Source organism: Mirounga leonina, unplaced genomic scaffold (assembly GCF_011800145.1).
Source record: "Mirounga leonina isolate KUSES-001 unplaced genomic scaffold, KU_Mleo_1.0 Mir_129, whole genome shotgun sequence".
Lineage (NCBI taxonomy): Eukaryota > Metazoa > Chordata > Mammalia > Carnivora > Phocidae > Mirounga > Mirounga leonina.
The window spans coordinates 44,902,568-44,920,682 of NW_023270323.1; the positions used below are offsets into that span (position 1 = coordinate 44,902,568).

Sequence of the window (18,115 nt, forward strand, 5' to 3'; positions counted from 1 at the left end):
TATCTATATCTATATCTATATCTATATCTATATCTATATCTATATCTATACACATCATCTTTATCCATTCATCTGTCAATGGACATCTCTTTCCATAGTTTGGCTGTTGTGGATATTGCTGGTATAAACACTGGGGTGCATGTGCCCCTTCAAATGTTATGTTTGTATCCTTTGGGTAAATAGTAGTGTAATCACTGGGTTGTAGGGTAACTCTATTTTTAACTTTTTGAGGAACCTCCATACTGTTTTCCAGAGTGGCTGCACCACCTTGCATTCTCACCAGCATTGTAAGAGGGTTCCCTTTTCTCTGCATCCTCACCAACATCTGTTGTTTCCTGGGTTGCTAATTTTATTTTTTTATTTATTTTTATTTTTTTAAAGATTTTATTTATTTATTTGACAGAGAGAGAGACAAAGAGAGAGGGAACACGAGAAGGGGGAGTGGGAGAGAGAGAAGCAGGCTTCCCGCAGAGCAGGGAGCCCGAGGCGGGGCTCGATCCCAGGACCCTGGGATCATGACCTGAGCCGAAGGCAGACGCTTAACGACTGAGCCACCCAGGCGCCCCCTGGGTTGCTAATTTTAGCCATTCTGACAGGTGTGAGGTGGTATCTTTTTTTTTTAATTTATGAATATATATTCTTTTTTAATTTATTTTTTATATTTTTATTATGTTATGTTAGTCACCATACAGTACATCATTAATTTTTGATGTAGTGTTCCATGATTCATTGTTTGTGTATAACACCCAGTGCTCCATGCAATACGTGCCCTCCTTAATACCCATCACTGGGCTAACCCATTCTTCCACCTCCTCAGTTTGTTTCTCGGAGGTGGTATCTTATTGTGGTTTTGATTTGTATTTCCCTGATGCCAAGTGATGTTGAGCATTTTTTCATGTGTTTGTTACCCATTTGTATGTCTTTGGAAGAAACTGGATTATTTGTTTTTTGGGTGTTGAGTTGGGTAAGTTCTTTATAGGTTTTTGGATACTAGTCCTTTCTCTGATAAGTCATTTGCGAATATCTTCTCCCATTCCACAGGTTGCCTTTTAGTTTTTTTGACTGTTTCCTTCACTGTGCAGAAGCTTTTTATTCTGATGAAGTCCCAATAGTTCATTTTTTGCCTTTGTTTCCCTTGCCTCTGGAGACGTGTCTAGCAAGAAGTTGCTGTGGCCAAGGTTGAAGAGGTTGCTGCCTGTGTTCTCCTCTAGGATTTTGATGGATTCTTGTTTCACATTTAGGTCTTTCATGCATTTTGAGTTCATTTTTGTGTCTGGTGTAAGAAAGTGGTCCAGTTTCATTCTTCTGCATGTTGCTGTCCAATTTTCCCAACACCATTTGTTGAAGAGACTGTCTTTTTTCCATTGGATATTCTTTCCTGCTTTGTCAAAATTAGTTGACCATAGAGTTGAGGTTCATTTCTGGGTTCTCTATTCTGTTCCATTGATCTGTGTGTCTGGTTTTGTGCCAGTTATCATACTTGTCTTGATGATTACAGCTTTGTAAGTCCAGATTTGTTATGCCTCCCGCTTTGGTTTTCTTTTTCACCATGACTTTGGCTATTAGTTTTTTTTTTTTTTTAATTTTATTCATTTATTTATGAGAGTGAGGGAGGGGGAGAGAGGAGGAGGAGCAGAAGAGAGGTAGGGAGAGGGAATCTCAAGCAGACTCTGTGCTGAGCGGGGAGCCCAATGTGAGGCTCCATCTCACAACTCTAAGAGCATGACCTGAGCCAAACCAAGAGTCAGACTGGACACCCAATCGACTGAGCCACTCAGGTGCCCCAGGATTGCATTTTATTTATTTTTCTATCCACTACACAGAAATTTATCCTTTATTACTGTAGAGAAATTTATTCTTTCCACCTTAATTTATGCTAACAATTTACTCATTACCTTGATTTGTGATACGACCTTACTTGTATATTGTTATTTTTTAAGCTTTGGAGAGTCTCTGCATCTCTGTTTTGTTCCATTTGCTTAGTTTTATTCAGACCAGTGTTCTTTTATCTTTTCTTCCTTAAGTTGATTCCTACTTTGTAGGTTTTCTTTTATTATGAAAGGTATTTTATTTCTCATTATATTTTGTAGCTGGTTATTTGGTAGTTTCTAATGTAGAAAAACATTCATGGTTTTTGTAAACTGATCTTGTATTTGATCAAATTCTTTTGCTTTCATAGTTTGTCTAATCCTATCATTTCTTTCTGTTGTAGACCATCATATTATCTAAAGGACAGTTTTATTCTTTCCCTTTTAGTCTTTTTACTTTTATATCTTTGTCTTTTTTTTTTATAACAGTTGCTAAGATTTATAGTACTATCTAGAACATATATAGTCTTACAGTTTCTTTGTCAACCTGCAATTCTGTAAGTCACCTGAAATTTAATATACAGTTTTGTATGAATGCCTATCTTAATTTTAAAAGGAATGTGTGCAAAGTTTTTCCCTTAAATGTAGTGTTAAAGCATGTTTGCTTTAGGTAGTTTATAACCATCACTAACTTTAGCCTGTTCCTTCTATTCCTAGGAAGTGAATTTCTTTTTTAATCATAAATAAGGTTTAAATTCTTTACAATTTGTTTTTCTTTATCTCTTGAAATAATTATATGTTTTCTCTTTATTAGTATATTGATATGATAAATTATATTGGAGTTTCTTTTTTAGTATTAAAATATCCTCACAGTTTTGGGGTGAATCCTACTTGATCATGTTGAATTTTATTTTAAATACCTTTTCATTTGGCTAATATTTTATTTTGGAATTTGCACATACACTTGTAATTGAATGGGCTTATAATATTCTTTTTTGTACTGTGTTTATCTAATTTTTGAATTAAGATTACAACTAGCCTTATAAAAGGGGCAGCTTTCTTTCTGCTTTTCCTTGAAAGGTAAGACTGATACGCTCCTTGATAGTTCAGTAGAATGCATCTACAAATCAGCAAGGCCAGAGAATTTTGGGGAGGAAGAGACTTTGTTTTTTTAATTTATTTTATTTATTTATTTATTTTTAAAGATTTTGTTTATTTATTTGACAGAGAGAGACACCGCGAGAGAGGGAACACAAGCAGGGGGAGAGGGAGAGGGAGAAGCAGGCTTCCCTGCCCCCCCTCCGAGCAGGGAGCCCAATGCGGGGCTCGATCCCAGGACCCTGGGACCATGACCTGAGCCTAAGGCAGATGCTTAACGACTGAGCCATCCAGGCGCCCCTTTAAATTTCTTTAATACTTATTGATCCATTCAAGTTTTCTATTTCCTTTCATACTAATTTGACATTTTGTGTCTTTCCAGTAGTATATGTTTTGCCTAGATTTTCAAATTTGTAGCGTATGGGTGCTCATAATATTCTTTTATTATTTTAATATTCTTTTGTGTCTATATTTTTTACTTCTGTCTTTTATTTGTATATTCTCCTTCCCTCCTTCTCTCCCTCCCTCCCTCCCACTTTCCCTGTCCTCCTCCCTCTCTCACTCTCCTTCTCCTTTCCTCCCTGCCCCCTCCCTTCCTCTCTCTCCCCTTTCACCCTTCCTTCTCCCCTTCTGCCCCTCCGTCTCTCCCTCTTCTCTTCCTCCCCTTTCCCTCCCTTTCTTTATTCCTTTCCCTTCTCTCTCTTTCCCAAAACGAATTGCTAGATTCTACTTACTAATCTCCTTTATGCTTTTAATCCTTTTTTTCCTCATTTTTTTTTTTTGTGGTTTGTTCTCTATTTATTGATTTTTGTTAGTGTTTTTATTATTTTCTTCCTCCTTGTTTCTCTGGATTTGCTCTGTTCTTTTTCCCACTGTCCAAGTTCGGTGATTGGCTCATTTTCTCCCGTCTTCTTTCTTGATGAATGCACTTAAAATAAACTTCCATTTAAATGGAACTTTGCAAGTGTCCTGTACTTGTTGATATGCATTATTTCATTTAATTTTTTTATAATTTCTCTTTTCTTTTTAAGTATGTTATTTAGTAGTATTTTACTTGGTTTTCCTTTTTCAATTCTTCTTTTTATTGATTGCTGATTTTTATTGCTTTTGAATCAGATATCTTTGATATAGATAACAGCTGCTGCTAATTCCTGTCTGGCAAATGGTGTGGGACAGACAATGACTCTTCCAAAGCAGCATTTAGGAGAGGCAAGAGCAGAGTCTCTCTGAAAATAATCCTCAGGTACTGTGCCTACCCACACTCCGCCACATGGTATTATAATTCCACAACAGCTTTCTCATAGCTTTCACATTGGTTCCTTAGATCTATGATTATCTCTGTCTTTTGTCCTAAGGGTGATTTTTAGGTAAGAAGCAGTACCTTGTGCTGGTTTGCCATCTTGTTAGGAGTCAGTGGAAGCCACTAGTATTTTCTCTTCATTGATTCTTTCAGCATGCAGCCGCTATTGATTAAGCAATGACAGTGACCAGAATATAGTCTAGGTCCTCCTGAGGATTAAGTTCCTGCCTCTTAGTACTTACATTTTTATTAATAAAAAACGTTTTGTTTCCAGGCCAAAATGAAATATGTCCTTCTGTTTATGAATGCAAAACTAACTGCTTTGTCAGACTTAATTTAATGTCAGCATAGTTATGTGATATTTAGGGTCAAGAGAAGTGGAAGACTGGCTGACTAACTTTAGCCTGCTCTATTACCTTTTGTCTTTTCGGATGCAGATAGACTAACATGAGTAAATCACAGTTAATAGTGGAAATAGACTGTGAATCGTGGGAACTTTTCTCCCTTTAAAATTTTTTTTCCCAAAATCTTAGTATTGGTTTGCTGGGGCTGCCATAACAAAGTACCACAGACTGAGTGGTTTAAACAATAGAAATTTATTTTCAGTTCTGGAGGCTAGAAGTCTGGCTAGAAGATCAAGGTGTTGGTATGGTTGGCTTCTTCTAAGGCCTCTCTTCTTGGCTCACAGATGATTGTGTCCTTCTGGTACGTCTGTATCCTAATATTCTCTTTTAATAAGGACACCAGTCAGATTCGGGCCTATCCTAATGATCTCATTAAACTTTACCACTATAAAAATCCTGTTTCTAAATATAGTCACATTCTGAGGTATGGGAGGTCAGGACTTCATCATATTAAGTTTGGGGGACACAATTCAGTCCTTAATAATGGGAATTATATAACAATGAAGTGTTTCTTAATATTACCGACATTACTGGTAGATATTCTTTATGATTAAATTAGTAGAACTGTATATAATTTCCATGTTAACTTTTGGAGTTGACTTTTTGGGGTATTTTAAATGATGTAAACGTGTGTTTAGCTTTTCAGGGTTAATGTTGGAAGCAAATGTTAAACTTATTTTTGGTGGATGAACTGATAACCTCATACAATAATATCAAGCAGGACTGCTTTCAGCTGATATTTTCTAAAGATTATTTATTTATTTATTTGAGAGAGCGAGAATGAGAGAGAGAGAGAGAGAGCACATGAGAGGGGGAAGGTCAGAGGGAGAAGCAGACTCCCTGCTGAGCAGGGAGCCTAACGTGGGACTCGATCCCGGGACTCCAGGATCATGACCTGAGCTGAAGGCAGTCGCTTAACCAACTGAGCCACCCAGGCACCCCAGCTGATATTTTCTAAACAGAATTTAGGGGTCTTTAACATTTTGTAAATGTTATTCTGTTCTGCATTTCCCATGCTTCTCTACAATTTTTGCTTATAAGCACAGAGATAAAATTGACAGAGAAGAGAGAATGGCTGTTTACATTGTGTGTATATGTAGGAGTCTAGTGAATAATGTAGAAAAGCAGGGTCACTTAGTAGAAAGAGCCCTGAGAAAGCTGGGCTGGGAGTGAGAACAATTAAGTGAGACTCCAGGAGCTGCTCCTGTACAGAGAGGCGGACATAGGTACATGGCCAGACTGGATGGGGACCAGAGGAACAGTTGGGGGAGTTGGTGAGAGATCCAAGAGAGTCCCCTTAAGGCCATAGATATGTCTTTAGAAAAGATGCGCCAACCCATATTAGTTAACAGTGTCTCTGTGGACCTGAAGAGTAGACAGTGTTCATTGCATAAGATCAAGAACCTATTTGTTTGGGTTAATGATGGATAGTGTCTGATAAAAGCCTATATAAATGTGTCTATATAAATTACCTACTCAGTACAACTTTATTAGGTATAGTTCAGTATGAAATTATGATATTATTTATATATTGTTTTTACCATCAGCACCTGAAAATATGTAAGTTAAATCAAGTCACAAGGCTTACTATTAAATCAAGTCACAGGGCTCATTCAGAAGCTTCATTAAATACCTGCAGAAGAATTAAACTTCTCTTTAGGATAAAATATCAGAATGTATAGAAGGGATATGGATCTGCTGATTACAGCACTCTTCCGTTATGTTTTTAAGCAGCTCACCTTGTGTTCATAGCTCAATGGGATTAAAAATACTTATATTTCTTCATCATTGATGATTCAAGTAAACAATATCTCATGGTACATATATTATGTGCTTTTTTTTCTCAGCTAACTTTTTACTCTCCATTTGTCTTTAGAATTCTGGGTTTGCCTTTAAAGGGAGATGAAGTTCATTGTCTCTTGTGGACCATTCTCAAGAACTTTTTCCAGTTTAAATTAACAGAGGAATTGGGTCACTTTTTATTAAGCAGACAGACTTGCAGACATTCTCTGGAATCACAGCTGTGTCAGTTAATGAGCTGCAGAGAAGCTCTTTTTCACTGATGTCTTGACTATTAACAAAATAATTAACAGCATAGTTGTTTTACTAATGGAATATTTTGTGTTCAGAGTGTTGTGATTGCTTACTTTCAAAATTGCTAAAAAGTAGAAAAGCATGTACCCTGCTTTGTGTAAAAAATACTCACCAAAGAAACAATATGAATGTATCAACTTTATTAATTTAGGTCAGGGCTTCTCAACTTCAGTGCTATTGACATTTTGGGTCCAATAATTCTTTGCTGTGGGATGTTTAGTAGCATTCCTAGCCTCTACCCAATAGATTCCAGTAGCACAGCCTCTTTGTCTCCCTGGTCTAAATGTAACAACCAAAAATGTCCCCAGATATTGCCAAATGTCTTCTGGGGAGCAAAATCGCCCTAGTTGAGATTCACATACTTAGATCAGTGTTAACATTTACCTGAAAACTGAAGCCATCAAATTTATGGTTGGTAAAATAGAGTCGTAAGCCAGTCTCTTTCTTAGCCAAAACCAACAGCCCCAGCAATAACACCAGCCGTCACTACCACCGTGGGCTGAGAACATGGAAAGGGATATTTGCTGGATATGAACTAAGTACTTGGTACTGTCTTAGGCCCTTTATATTATTTCATCATCTCCTAATTGCCCTATGAAGAGGACATTGTCCCTCTCATTCTACTACTGTGAGAATTGAGACTCAACATGATTAAGCTTCCTATCCAGGGTCAAAACATCTACCTGCAGGGCAGTTGGGATGAAGCTTAGCCAGACCCATCTCCAAACCCTCTTCTTTCTGTCTCATTCTACTGTACCCTAAAAACACCTTCTTCTACAAGTTCTACTATTTCTGTCAATGTAACAGCGTTCTAAGCATCCAGGGTTGTATTGTGTTTTAATTTTTATATATTAATAAAATTATTAGCTCTACTTCAAATGTGATATGGTTTTCTTTTTTTTTAAAGCACACAATACAAATTTGGAGAGAATTCCTTTAAACAATATGTACTCTCCAAGGAATTCTAATATATGTTCTTTCTTGGCTAGGGGGTTGGTTCTATCTCCTCCCCCTACTCCTGCATACCCAAATGGAAAATCACAGTAATAAATATTTCTCAAAGGTATTCACTCCAGCAATTAATAATGGAGAAAAATATTTTCATATTATAAATATTTTAATTTCTAAATTGAGAGACTTTCTTTTTTTTTTTTTTTAAAGATTTTATTTATTTATTTGAGACAGAGAGAATGAGAGACAGAGAGCATGAGAGGGAGGAGGGTCAGAGGGAGAAGCAGACTCCCCGCCGAGCAGGGAGCCTGATGCGGGACTCAATCCCGGGACTCCAGGATCATGACCTGAACCGAAGGCAGTCACTTAACCAACTGAGCCACCCAGGTGCCCTAAATTGAGAGACTTTCTAATAACAAAATTCGATAGATTTAAATTTAGTACTTTTTATTGTTCCCTTGGTGAGAGGGGTCTAATCAATTAGCCACCGAATGGCTAATAAGTAGATAGAAAAACTAAGGAGGAGTGAGTGACGTTCTAAGTTAAGGATGTGAATGTCAAGTTTGAGATTTCTATTTCAATGCTAAAGAATGCTGTGAATTACATTTAGCATAGACGTTTAGAAACATATTTCTAAGTAACAAAAATAAGAATGAATGGGGCGCCTGGGTGGCTCAGTTGGTTAAGCGACTGCCTTCGGCTCAGGTCATGATCCTGGAGTCCCGGGATTGAGTCCCGCATCGGGCTCCCTGCTCGGCAGGGAGTCTGCTTCTCCCTCTAACCCTCCTCCCTCTCATGCTCTCTGTCTCTCATTCTCTCTGTCTCAAATAAATAAATAAAATCTTTAAAAAAAAATAAGAATGAATGGCATATATTTTAGGAGCAGTTACTTAATGCGCACGCTCACGCTCAGATTATATAATTGCTCTTAAGCACAGAATAGTTTAAATAAAGAAAAAAAGGAGATCCCTAGTTAAAATTGGAAACCATAAACATTATTATGAACAGGCCATTGTGACTTTTTTTTCTATACTATAAGGATTCTGGGCTTTCTCCCAATAGTAGTTGCATCAAACATTGAAACATCTGAAACAGATGTTGCATGTTTTTTTCCAAATTTCCAAGCATTTTATCTATTAGAAAAGGTAGGCAAGTGATAGGGAGTCATACAATACCCCTATCATGCTTATATTGTGATGAGACTTTTGTGAACTGTTTGGGTAGGTTCTTTGCAAAGCCTTATCTTCAGAAATTTGTTCTATTTCTTGGAAGGAAACATATACTATATATCAGTAAATATCATAAAATCAGAGGGTATGAAGAAACATTTTGCTTTCAGGGAAACCCACTTATGCTATCTCAGTTATCTGAATCAAACAAAACATAATAAAATGACCAAAAAAAGAAAAAAGAAAACGATAATTTTAAAAACACCTTCATGAAGAGATTCTACAAGTCCCTTGCCTTTTTGTTGGAAATTCACTCAGTCGTTTTTTTCCCCTCCTACCCCCCTTCTAAAAAGCAGCTTATTTTTGTTTCTGGACAGGTGCCATCCTAAGGACTGAAGACCATGAACCCTACTCTATTTTAAATGTTTAATTGTAGTTCCTTTAGAGACTTCATTTTCTGACAGGTTTTAATTAGCTTCCTGACATTCTTATAATCCTTCCCTGTAACTCGAATAATACTATCTGAATTGCTCTGTTAGGAATTATTATTTTATTCCACGAGGGAGACTTCCTCAGGATTTTCCTGATCTTTTCTCTGAGTGCCTGGGGGAGAAGCCTGGAAGAGGATGTGAATTCTGTCTATGTTTACAGCTCTCAGGAACTTTACTCTCTCTTGCCAGTGAACACTCAGTCTCCAGCAACTGATCCATCATCTAGCTCAGGGGTGGCAAACAATGGCCTGCTCTGTGTTTTTTGTGAATAAATTATTGGGACACGTCCATGCTCATTCATTTACCTATTAGCTATGACTGTTTTTGACATAGATGAGTGGTTATGACCCAGTCTGTATGGCCTCCAAAGGTGAAAGCCATTTACTATCTGGCCCTATGAAGAAAAAGTTTGTTGACCCTTTATCTCGTCTTCCTATTGTCCAGATGTATCCTGGTTAATTAAGTCACTGCTCACCTCTTCCTGTAGGCACCTGACTCTCCTGAGATTTTGGGTCAGTTGCTTACCCTGTGACCTAGGACTTCAGTAAGTTCAAGTTGTCAAGTTGCTGTTTGTTCACTGCTGTAGACTGAATATTTGTGTCCCCTCAAAATTTATATATTAAATCCTAATGTCTGATGTAATGGTATTTTGAGGTGAGGTCTTTGGGAGGTGATTAGGTCATGGCAGTGGAGCCCTCCTGGATGGGATTAGTGTCAGAGAGCTCCCTCACACCTTTCACCCATGTGAAGACAAGGTGAAAGATGGCTGCCTCTGAGCCAGTAAGTGGATCCTCCTCACGAGTCACTGAATCTGCCGGTGCCTTGATCTTGCATTTCCCAGCTTCTACAACTGTGAGAAATAAATTTCTGATGTTTATAAGCTGCCAAATCTATGGTGTTATGTTATAGCAGCCCGATGGACTAAGACACGCATCACATTTTGTTTAAGGTTGGGAGAGAAGCTCTTTCAACTCTGTATCTCCAAGTGGTACTCAAAAGTCTTCATTCCTCTTCCCCTCCCTCTTCTCCCTCTTATGATTTATCTGTTAAAGAACCTGAGTAATTTGGTAGATTTCCCAATAGTCGGTAGTTTTTGTGTAGCATTGAAATAATATGGTGCCTTGTTTTCTGAGATTTCTTGGCGTGGTTCCCAAAGGCTACTTTTTTCTTGGGCTTTCTTATTCCTTTCTCCCTTTTGCCTCTATTCTGCTGTGTTTTGATTCCATTATGAACAATTTTTCCTCAGTATCAAAAAGACAGCTTGGAAGGTCCCTTTTTAGAAGCCACATGCATTAGGGGTGCCTGGGTGGCTCAGTCAGTTAAGCATCTGCCTTTGGTTCAGGTCATGATTTTGAGGTTCTGGGATTGAACCCTGCATGGGGCTCCCTGCTCAGTGGGGAGGAGTCTGCTTCTTCCTCTCCCTCTGAGCCTCCCCTCTGCTCTTGTGAGCTGGCTCTCTCTATCTCTCAAATGAATAAATAAAATCTTAAAAAAAAAAAGCCACATCCATTAAACTGTTCTAGCTCTATCAGCCCTTATCTTGAGACACTATTGGAGTGGGGAGAAGCCATCCATTCAGTGATGGCTCTTAGAACTGGCCCATGGCACTTTTCAGTGAGTACCTAGTGGCTACTTTGGAGTTCTTTTGTTCTCAGTGGCTTCATTGTTTCCCTTTGTTTTTTCCATAAAGTGATGATACCAGGAAGGTCATATGGCTATTAGTGCTTTGAACTCACCCACTTTTACTTTGGGGCTTTGCAAAATATCTTGTTACCTAGTTTTGGTAAATTTTGTCCATGGGTTCTTAGTTTTGCTATGTACTAACTCTATGTTTTTATATAGATACTCAAGAATATTTAAAATTATGTTTCCACAGTTGCCATCATTTTCCTTGAATTCTTGATTCAATTTTTTGATTAGTTAAGGGTATTTGAATGTATTTCATTAGAATATTTGAAAGTAAGAATAATAAAATAATTTGAGTTTTATTAAGTACAGCCACATTGGGATATATGCAAGGTGGTTGTCATGTGAAGAAACTGGGTATACATCCAAAATTACAGTAGGAATAGCGACTCTTTTAGGATCATCTTCTGTGTGTTCATGTGCTGTGTATTATCTTAATTAATCTTAGGAAATACACAGTAAAAATTTGTTTTTACCATTTTACAGATGAGGAGACTGAGGTTCCAAGAGGTTAAATATGATTTGCACAAAGTTTCACACTACTAGGTGGGGAGCTGGAATTCTAACAAAGTCACGTCTAATTCCAAGGACCATGCCTTGAGCACTGTAATACACTTGCAGTTGTTCAGCAAGGTCTGTTTTGATTCTTTCGTGTCTTTTCCATTATTTTCACCCACAGCTTTAATCCTCTCCCATAGATTCCAAAAATAACCCTCTGATCCTTTCTGGCTTCCGTCATGACTGTTGACATTGCCTGGCCCCTTGCTTACCCATAAGATTACAGAACAAGAAATGTTAAAACCTCTGTGAAAAGTTCTAGTTGGTCAGAAAGATGTATGAATGAATGGTATTCCAGTTCACATTTTATTGTCACAGAAGAGATTTCAACTGTTCCACCATTGGCTCTTGCTTAGTTTTTGCCCTGTTTCCAGTTACTGCCCTTTACCAATCCTGTGTTCTAGCCATATCTATCTATTCACCCTCTGTAGTGCTGCCATTTAGTTTCACTGTTCTGCTTGCTCACGCTGCCTTCTGTTCATGTAATGTCCCCTCTTTGCTTTGCCATCCTTTAAAGCCAGATGCTTAGGTGGTCTGCTCTGTGGAGACATACCTGGTTTCCTCCAATGATGAGGCAGAATCTGTGACTCCTTAATGGTCCTCACACAGTCATTGGAAAGGATCTCTATCATAGCATTCATCAGAGTGTGTTTAGGCGAGGTATGTTTGAACCTGTCTGCTCTGCTAGACTCTGAGTTTACTGAGGAGTGGGACATACCTTACTTTTTGTAAACCCAGAGCCTCCACAGTGCCTGGAACACCACACTGACTTAAATCAGTTTTGTTAGGTGAACCCAATTAGTGTCATTGACATTATTTTCTAGTAATAAGATTAGTTTTGTGTGTGCTTGTTCTTTTTTTTTTTTTTTAAAGATTTTATTTATTTATTTGACAGAGAGATAGAGAGACAGCACAAGTAGGCAGAGTGGCAGGCAGAGGGAGAGGGAGAAACAGGCTTCCCACTGAGCAGGGAGCCCGACGCGGGGCTCGATCCCAGGACCCCGGGATCATGACCTGAGCCGAAGGCAGCCGCTTAGCCGACTGAGCCACCCAGGCGCCCCTTGTGTATGTTCTTTTTTATTTATTTTTTTTTACTGAAGTAGAGTTGACACACAAAGTTAACGTTAATTGCAGGTGTACAACATGGGGATTCAACAAGTCTATATGTTATGCTGTGCACACCACAGGTGTAACTGACATTTGTCACCATGTAATGTTGTTACAACACCATTGACTACATTTCCTATGCTGTATTTTTATCCCTGTGACTTATTTTTTCCGTAACTGGAAGCCTGTTATAAGACTAATTTTAACTTCTTGATTAGAAAACAAATACTTAACAATTGCATACTTATTTTGCTTTTCTATTGTGACTTATCTCATAACATGTATTCAAAACTATACTAAATAGGCATGGCTGAATAGGCAAAGAGCATGTTTAACTAAATTTGCCACAAAATTAAACTTCTTTCTTGTCTGGCAGTTCTCTGAGAATTATCTGGGTGTGAATAATATTTTTTCATGTAGCTCATCATGGCCAGCAAAATTAAATATTTTAATTAACATTTGTAATCAGCTTTTCCTATTCTTGGGTCTAGTGGTTTATATTCATTTAAGCAAATTGAATTTTAAAGATAAGTTAAACACAGCCTTTACAAAGCCGACTTCAGATTGATTTTCTTTTCTCTAATGTCATATACTTTATCAATTTACATTTCCATCATTCATTTATTTGTTCACTCATTTAATAAATCACATGTGTATTGAAAGCTAATAACCATCATTTCTGGATAGGTCTGGAATTTGCTCAAGTCAGGGTGATGGGCCTTTCTGGAAAACAGTGTGCTTTAATTTTTAAAATCACAATGAGACAGAAATCTCAGGATATCAAGAGACACAGACTAGACAAAATGGTTTTACTATTCATTTATTTTCTGATCAAATAGTTTAAGCAATATTCATAAGTTAATTGATTAGAACTTCTTCTGGTCCTCTGTCTAAGGGTGAAATTATTCAGTTGTTCCAATAGGTCCAGGCTCCAGTTTATCATTATTCTTTTAATGACTGAGATTAAAAAGTGATGATGTCTTACCTTGCAGACAAGTTTAATACTTTATAGGCTTAGGGGCTCTTTTTATAAGGGGATAGGCTTTGACTCCTTTTTCTGAGGATAGAAATTATGGGTCTTTCGATGACATTCAAACATAATTTTTTTAACTCACCTGCGACACTTCAGAGAAAATTTATCTCTTTTTAAACATAAGAGCAAGCAATTTCTAGGAATATAGAGACTATTTGGTGTTTTCTTTCTTTTTTTCTTTTTTTTAAGAATTTATTTATTTATTTGTCAGAAAGAGAGAGAGAGAGGACAGGCAAGGGGAATGGCAGGCAGAGGGAGAAGCAGGCTCCCCACTGAGCAGGGAGCCCAATACTGAATTTGATCCCAGGACCCTGGGATCATGACTGAGCTGAAGACAGATGCTTAACCGACTGAGCCACCCAGGTGCCCCAGTGTTCTTCTTATTGCAATATGCAGTCTCTAGTTTTGGAAAAAGACACACAGACCTTAAGGCAGCTTGTTTAGGACAATAGATACAGTTTATATAGTCTGCTAATGTCACCAGCTTCCCACAAAAAGGAGACTTTTATCCAGTGGTGCTGTTGGTGTTTTTTTTCAGGTCTCTTGGAAGAGATTTTTCTTAAGGATTTGCCTTCGACAGGGATACAAACCCAAGTAATACATGGTTCTTTCTGTCAAGTAGTTTATAATTTAACCAGAAAAACACACAACCAATGATTACAAATAAATGCGACAAATTCTTCTGAGTAACTAATTTACTAGGATAGATGGTATTATTTTATTTTTAAATGATTTTCAAGGCTGATGTAAAGTGCTCTCCTAGAGAGTAATAGTCTATGAACTCTAATTTGGACATACTTTTTAATAAGCTTTGTTTCCTAATTTCTGTGGGAGCTATAAGTTAAATTCTGATAACAAGATTGGAAAACTGATTAAAGACACCATAAATGAATTTCAGAAATCTAGCTCTCAGGGTCAATTTGCTGTGTGAGTGAAAAACCAGAAGTGACCCCCAACAACATCACTGTATTATAGTAATCATTGTTCAGAGCTTGGGGCTTTGTAGTTCAGACAGATGGGGATTCAATTTCTGGCTCACTATTAATTGTGTGATCTTAGATAAGTTACTTAACTGCTCTAAGTATCATTTCTTCACCTGTGCGATGCCTCAGAAATTATTTTGAAGACTAAAAGACATTTATGATTGTTAAAGTTAACAGTATAGTGCCTGGTACCTAACAAGCCCTAAAAATATATTTGCTATCTTTATGTTACTGTGATAATGCCCCTGAATCAGTTTTAAAATATTTTAAACAATTTACAATGTATCTATTCAAGGAAGTGTCGAAATAAAAGGGAGTGAAATAAAGGTGTTACAAAGGGATCATGACAGGGCCCTGAGACTTCAGAAAGAGTGGCCATCCATCTAATCCTCAACCGTGACAGGCCAGACACTCAGTTTGTCAGTGTCTTTTAAAATGGACTCATCAGGATCAGGGGATATCTCCTACTTTGGGCTCATTGATAGTGGAGACAATGCTATTTGTAATTACAATTCACCAGCCAGAGCACTTTTTTCTCCTATTTTATATCCTAGAGAATTCAGTCATTAGCTTTTTGCACAGTGAGCACAGAAGCAAATCAGAGGTAATTACATTGTCTTGTGGAATTTTTTATTCAAGTTTCCTAAAAGCCCAAGACCTCCCGACCAAGAAGAGTACACACACCTTTTTAATAACTAGCGTACTTCAGGGTCTCTTTACTTTGGTCATCCTGAGTAAAAAATCTTCCCAATCTTTTGCTCTTTTTCACTGTTCTTTTTTTCAGTATTCTATGAAGACCACCATACTAGCTTCCTATTACAGCTCTAACAAATTACCTCAAACTTAGAGGCTTAAAACAATGTACATCTCACAGTTCTAGAGGTCAGAAGTCTGAATAGATCTCACTGGGCTGCAGTCTAGGTGTTGTCAGGGCTGTGTTTTCTTCTGAAGGCTCTAGGAGACAATCTGTTTCCTGGCTTTTCCAGCTTCTAGAAGCTGCCTGTATTCCTTGGTTCCTGGTCCCCTCCCATCTTCAAAGCCAGCGGAGTAACATTGCAAACCAGTCTGTCTCTTTCTCTGTTTTTGCCTCTCTGTCTCTCTGTCCGATTCCCTGGCCACTTTCTTTCACTTATAATGATCCTTGTTATTGCACTGGGCCTGCCTTGATAATGCTTGGTTATCTACCTCACCCATCCCCCCATCAAGATTCTTAACTTAATCACATTTGTACAATCTCTTTTGTGTGTCAGGTAACATGTTCACAAGTTCTGGGGATCAGAGGGTGGATGTTTTGCCAGAAGCATTATTCTGTCTACCACAACTACCTAGTCTTTCTGTGGGCGAGGCAATACTACTGATTGCATAATGACATTTTTCACATTTAACAATGCTATAATTAGATTTCCAGACTGCTCTTTAAGCATTGATTTGGGAGAAATCTAGTCCTTTAGGCAGATTTCTGTAATAACTCATCTTATTCCTTATATGGTTATAACCTTATAGGTTAATGTTATATTGAAGTTCAAGTACTTCTTTTACTTACCAACTAGAAATCAGAAGATGAGGTCATATATTTCAAAGATTTCCATCTGTAGGAATGAGAATTTCTTTTCTAAAGTTTACCTTTTAAAGTTGCAAGTTTCATTTACCTGGGGAATTCACTTGCATGGAATTGCTCATTTTCTAAGGATGCTAATTCAGTTACTTATAACTGTAGCACATATCTGAGTTTCTTAAATTTTAGCAAGTACTTCAATCTGACTCCTCATTTAGATGTACTCATGCTTTTCACTGTCTATTTAGGTAAATTATACAATAAATCTTCCTTTTTGAGGGTGTTCCAATGTGTTTGCATTGACCTGATGAGATATAATAGGTACTGTTATTATAGGATACTGTATTAAACAGCAAAATATAAAGGCAGAATAAGCATCTTTGACCCAGGAGTGACTTCTAGATGGCATGTAGGCAATATTTTATGGCATTATCTATTCATTTTATAGGTCCTGTACTCATGAATAAATTGCAATAGCAGGGAAGCATGATCGTGACAAGGTAAGAAAACTGGGAGAAAGGGCTCAGAAGAAAGAAAAGAAGTATTTTTTTGTGTGTGTATGTGCTTTGGACAAGCCCTTTGAATAAGTAAAAATTATCTACATGAAGTCTTAGGCAAACAGCTTTACATCATATTAGATAATTTAGCTAATTGAAAATATGGCTAGAAAAATAACATTAATTTTAAATTGTATTTTGAATGTCAAGATAGTAAGTGCATTCTTTTGCATTCCATTATATACTTGAAGACTATTTTATCCAATTAAATACTTTTAAAATTTGTAATCTTAGGCCAAGGTCTGCCTACCAAGTTAATCAAAGAAACAGATTTTGTAGGAATCCCTTTCACAGAAGGCTAATTTTCGAAGATATATGGCTCCATACTGTCTTCTAGTAGATGTATTGCTTTTAGAAGTTGTACTAACTCTTCTGGGCCATTAAGCTAATGCATAACATTTTATGGATACTGTGTCTGGGAAATTATATATAAGTTGGGAACCTATTTATAATATCTATTCTTTCTTCACTAAAATAACTTTGGAGCTTTATGAGGTAACTCAAGGCTGGTGGCTGGAGAGATAATATTGATAGAATGAAGTAGCTAATGTAGGAATGTCTTGCTTGCTTCCCATATCCCAGTTAGTCACTATCATAATTTTGTAAGGTATGAGCTGGTAGCCCCATTTTCCAGGTAAGAAAATTGAGTTTCTAGGTGTTCTAGATACTTTACTCCAAATATTCTAGATTTTATCCCATGTTCAAAGTATCAAAATTTTGTCTATGGTAACTCATGAATGTTAGTTTCCTAGCCTGTTGTAACAAAGTACCACAGATTGGGTAGCTTAAAACAACAGAAATTTGTTCTCTTAGATTTCTGGGGAAGTCCGAAATCAAGGTACCTGGAGTGCCGTTCTCCCTCTCTGAGGCTCTTGAGTAGACTCTTTCCTTGCCTTTTCCTATCTGATTCTGGTTGTCAGCCCGTGGCTTTCCTTGGCTTGCAATGGCAGTACTTTAATCTCTGCCTGGGTCATCACATGGCATTTCTCCTGTGTGTCTGTGTGTCTTCACATGACATTCTTCCTGTCCTCTTCTTCTGTCCTCTTCTTATAAGGATACTAGTCATATCAGAATAAGAGTGTACCCTACTCCACTATGACTTCATCTTATCTAATTACATTGGTAACAACCCTGTTGCCAAACAAATTAGTATTCTGAAGCCCTAGGGGTTAGAATTGCAATGTATCTTATTTGGGGGACACAATTCAACCCATAACACCATGTGTACCACATTTGGAAGAACATAGATTTTTGTAAATTGTGTTTTTTGACATTAGGTTCTTAGCTTTGTACCAAGGATGTCACAACTAATGATTATATG

General features: G+C 37.4%; 1 protein-coding gene across 8 annotated transcripts in view; it reads left to right on the forward strand.

The window, feature by feature from the left end:
* Positions 1-18,115, forward strand: part of KCTD8 (potassium channel tetramerization domain containing 8) — a 238,303-nt gene that overhangs the window by 30,082 nt on the left and 190,106 nt on the right. For 5 of the 8 annotated variants that reach the window (XR_004679232.1, XR_004679234.1, XR_004679231.1 and 2 more), the window contains exon 2: positions 16,686-16,737. The exons of 2 other annotated variants lie outside the window; for them this stretch is intronic. Coding sequence is in view for 1 of the 6 variants with exons in the window: in XM_035005055.1 (XP_034860946.1) it covers positions 16,686-16,714 (29 nt within the window). In the remaining 5 variants the exon portion in view is untranslated. Of the gene's footprint in view, positions 1-16,685; positions 16,896-18,115 lie in introns of those variants that run through there. One more of the 8 variants, XR_004679235.1, reaches the window with a different exon arrangement.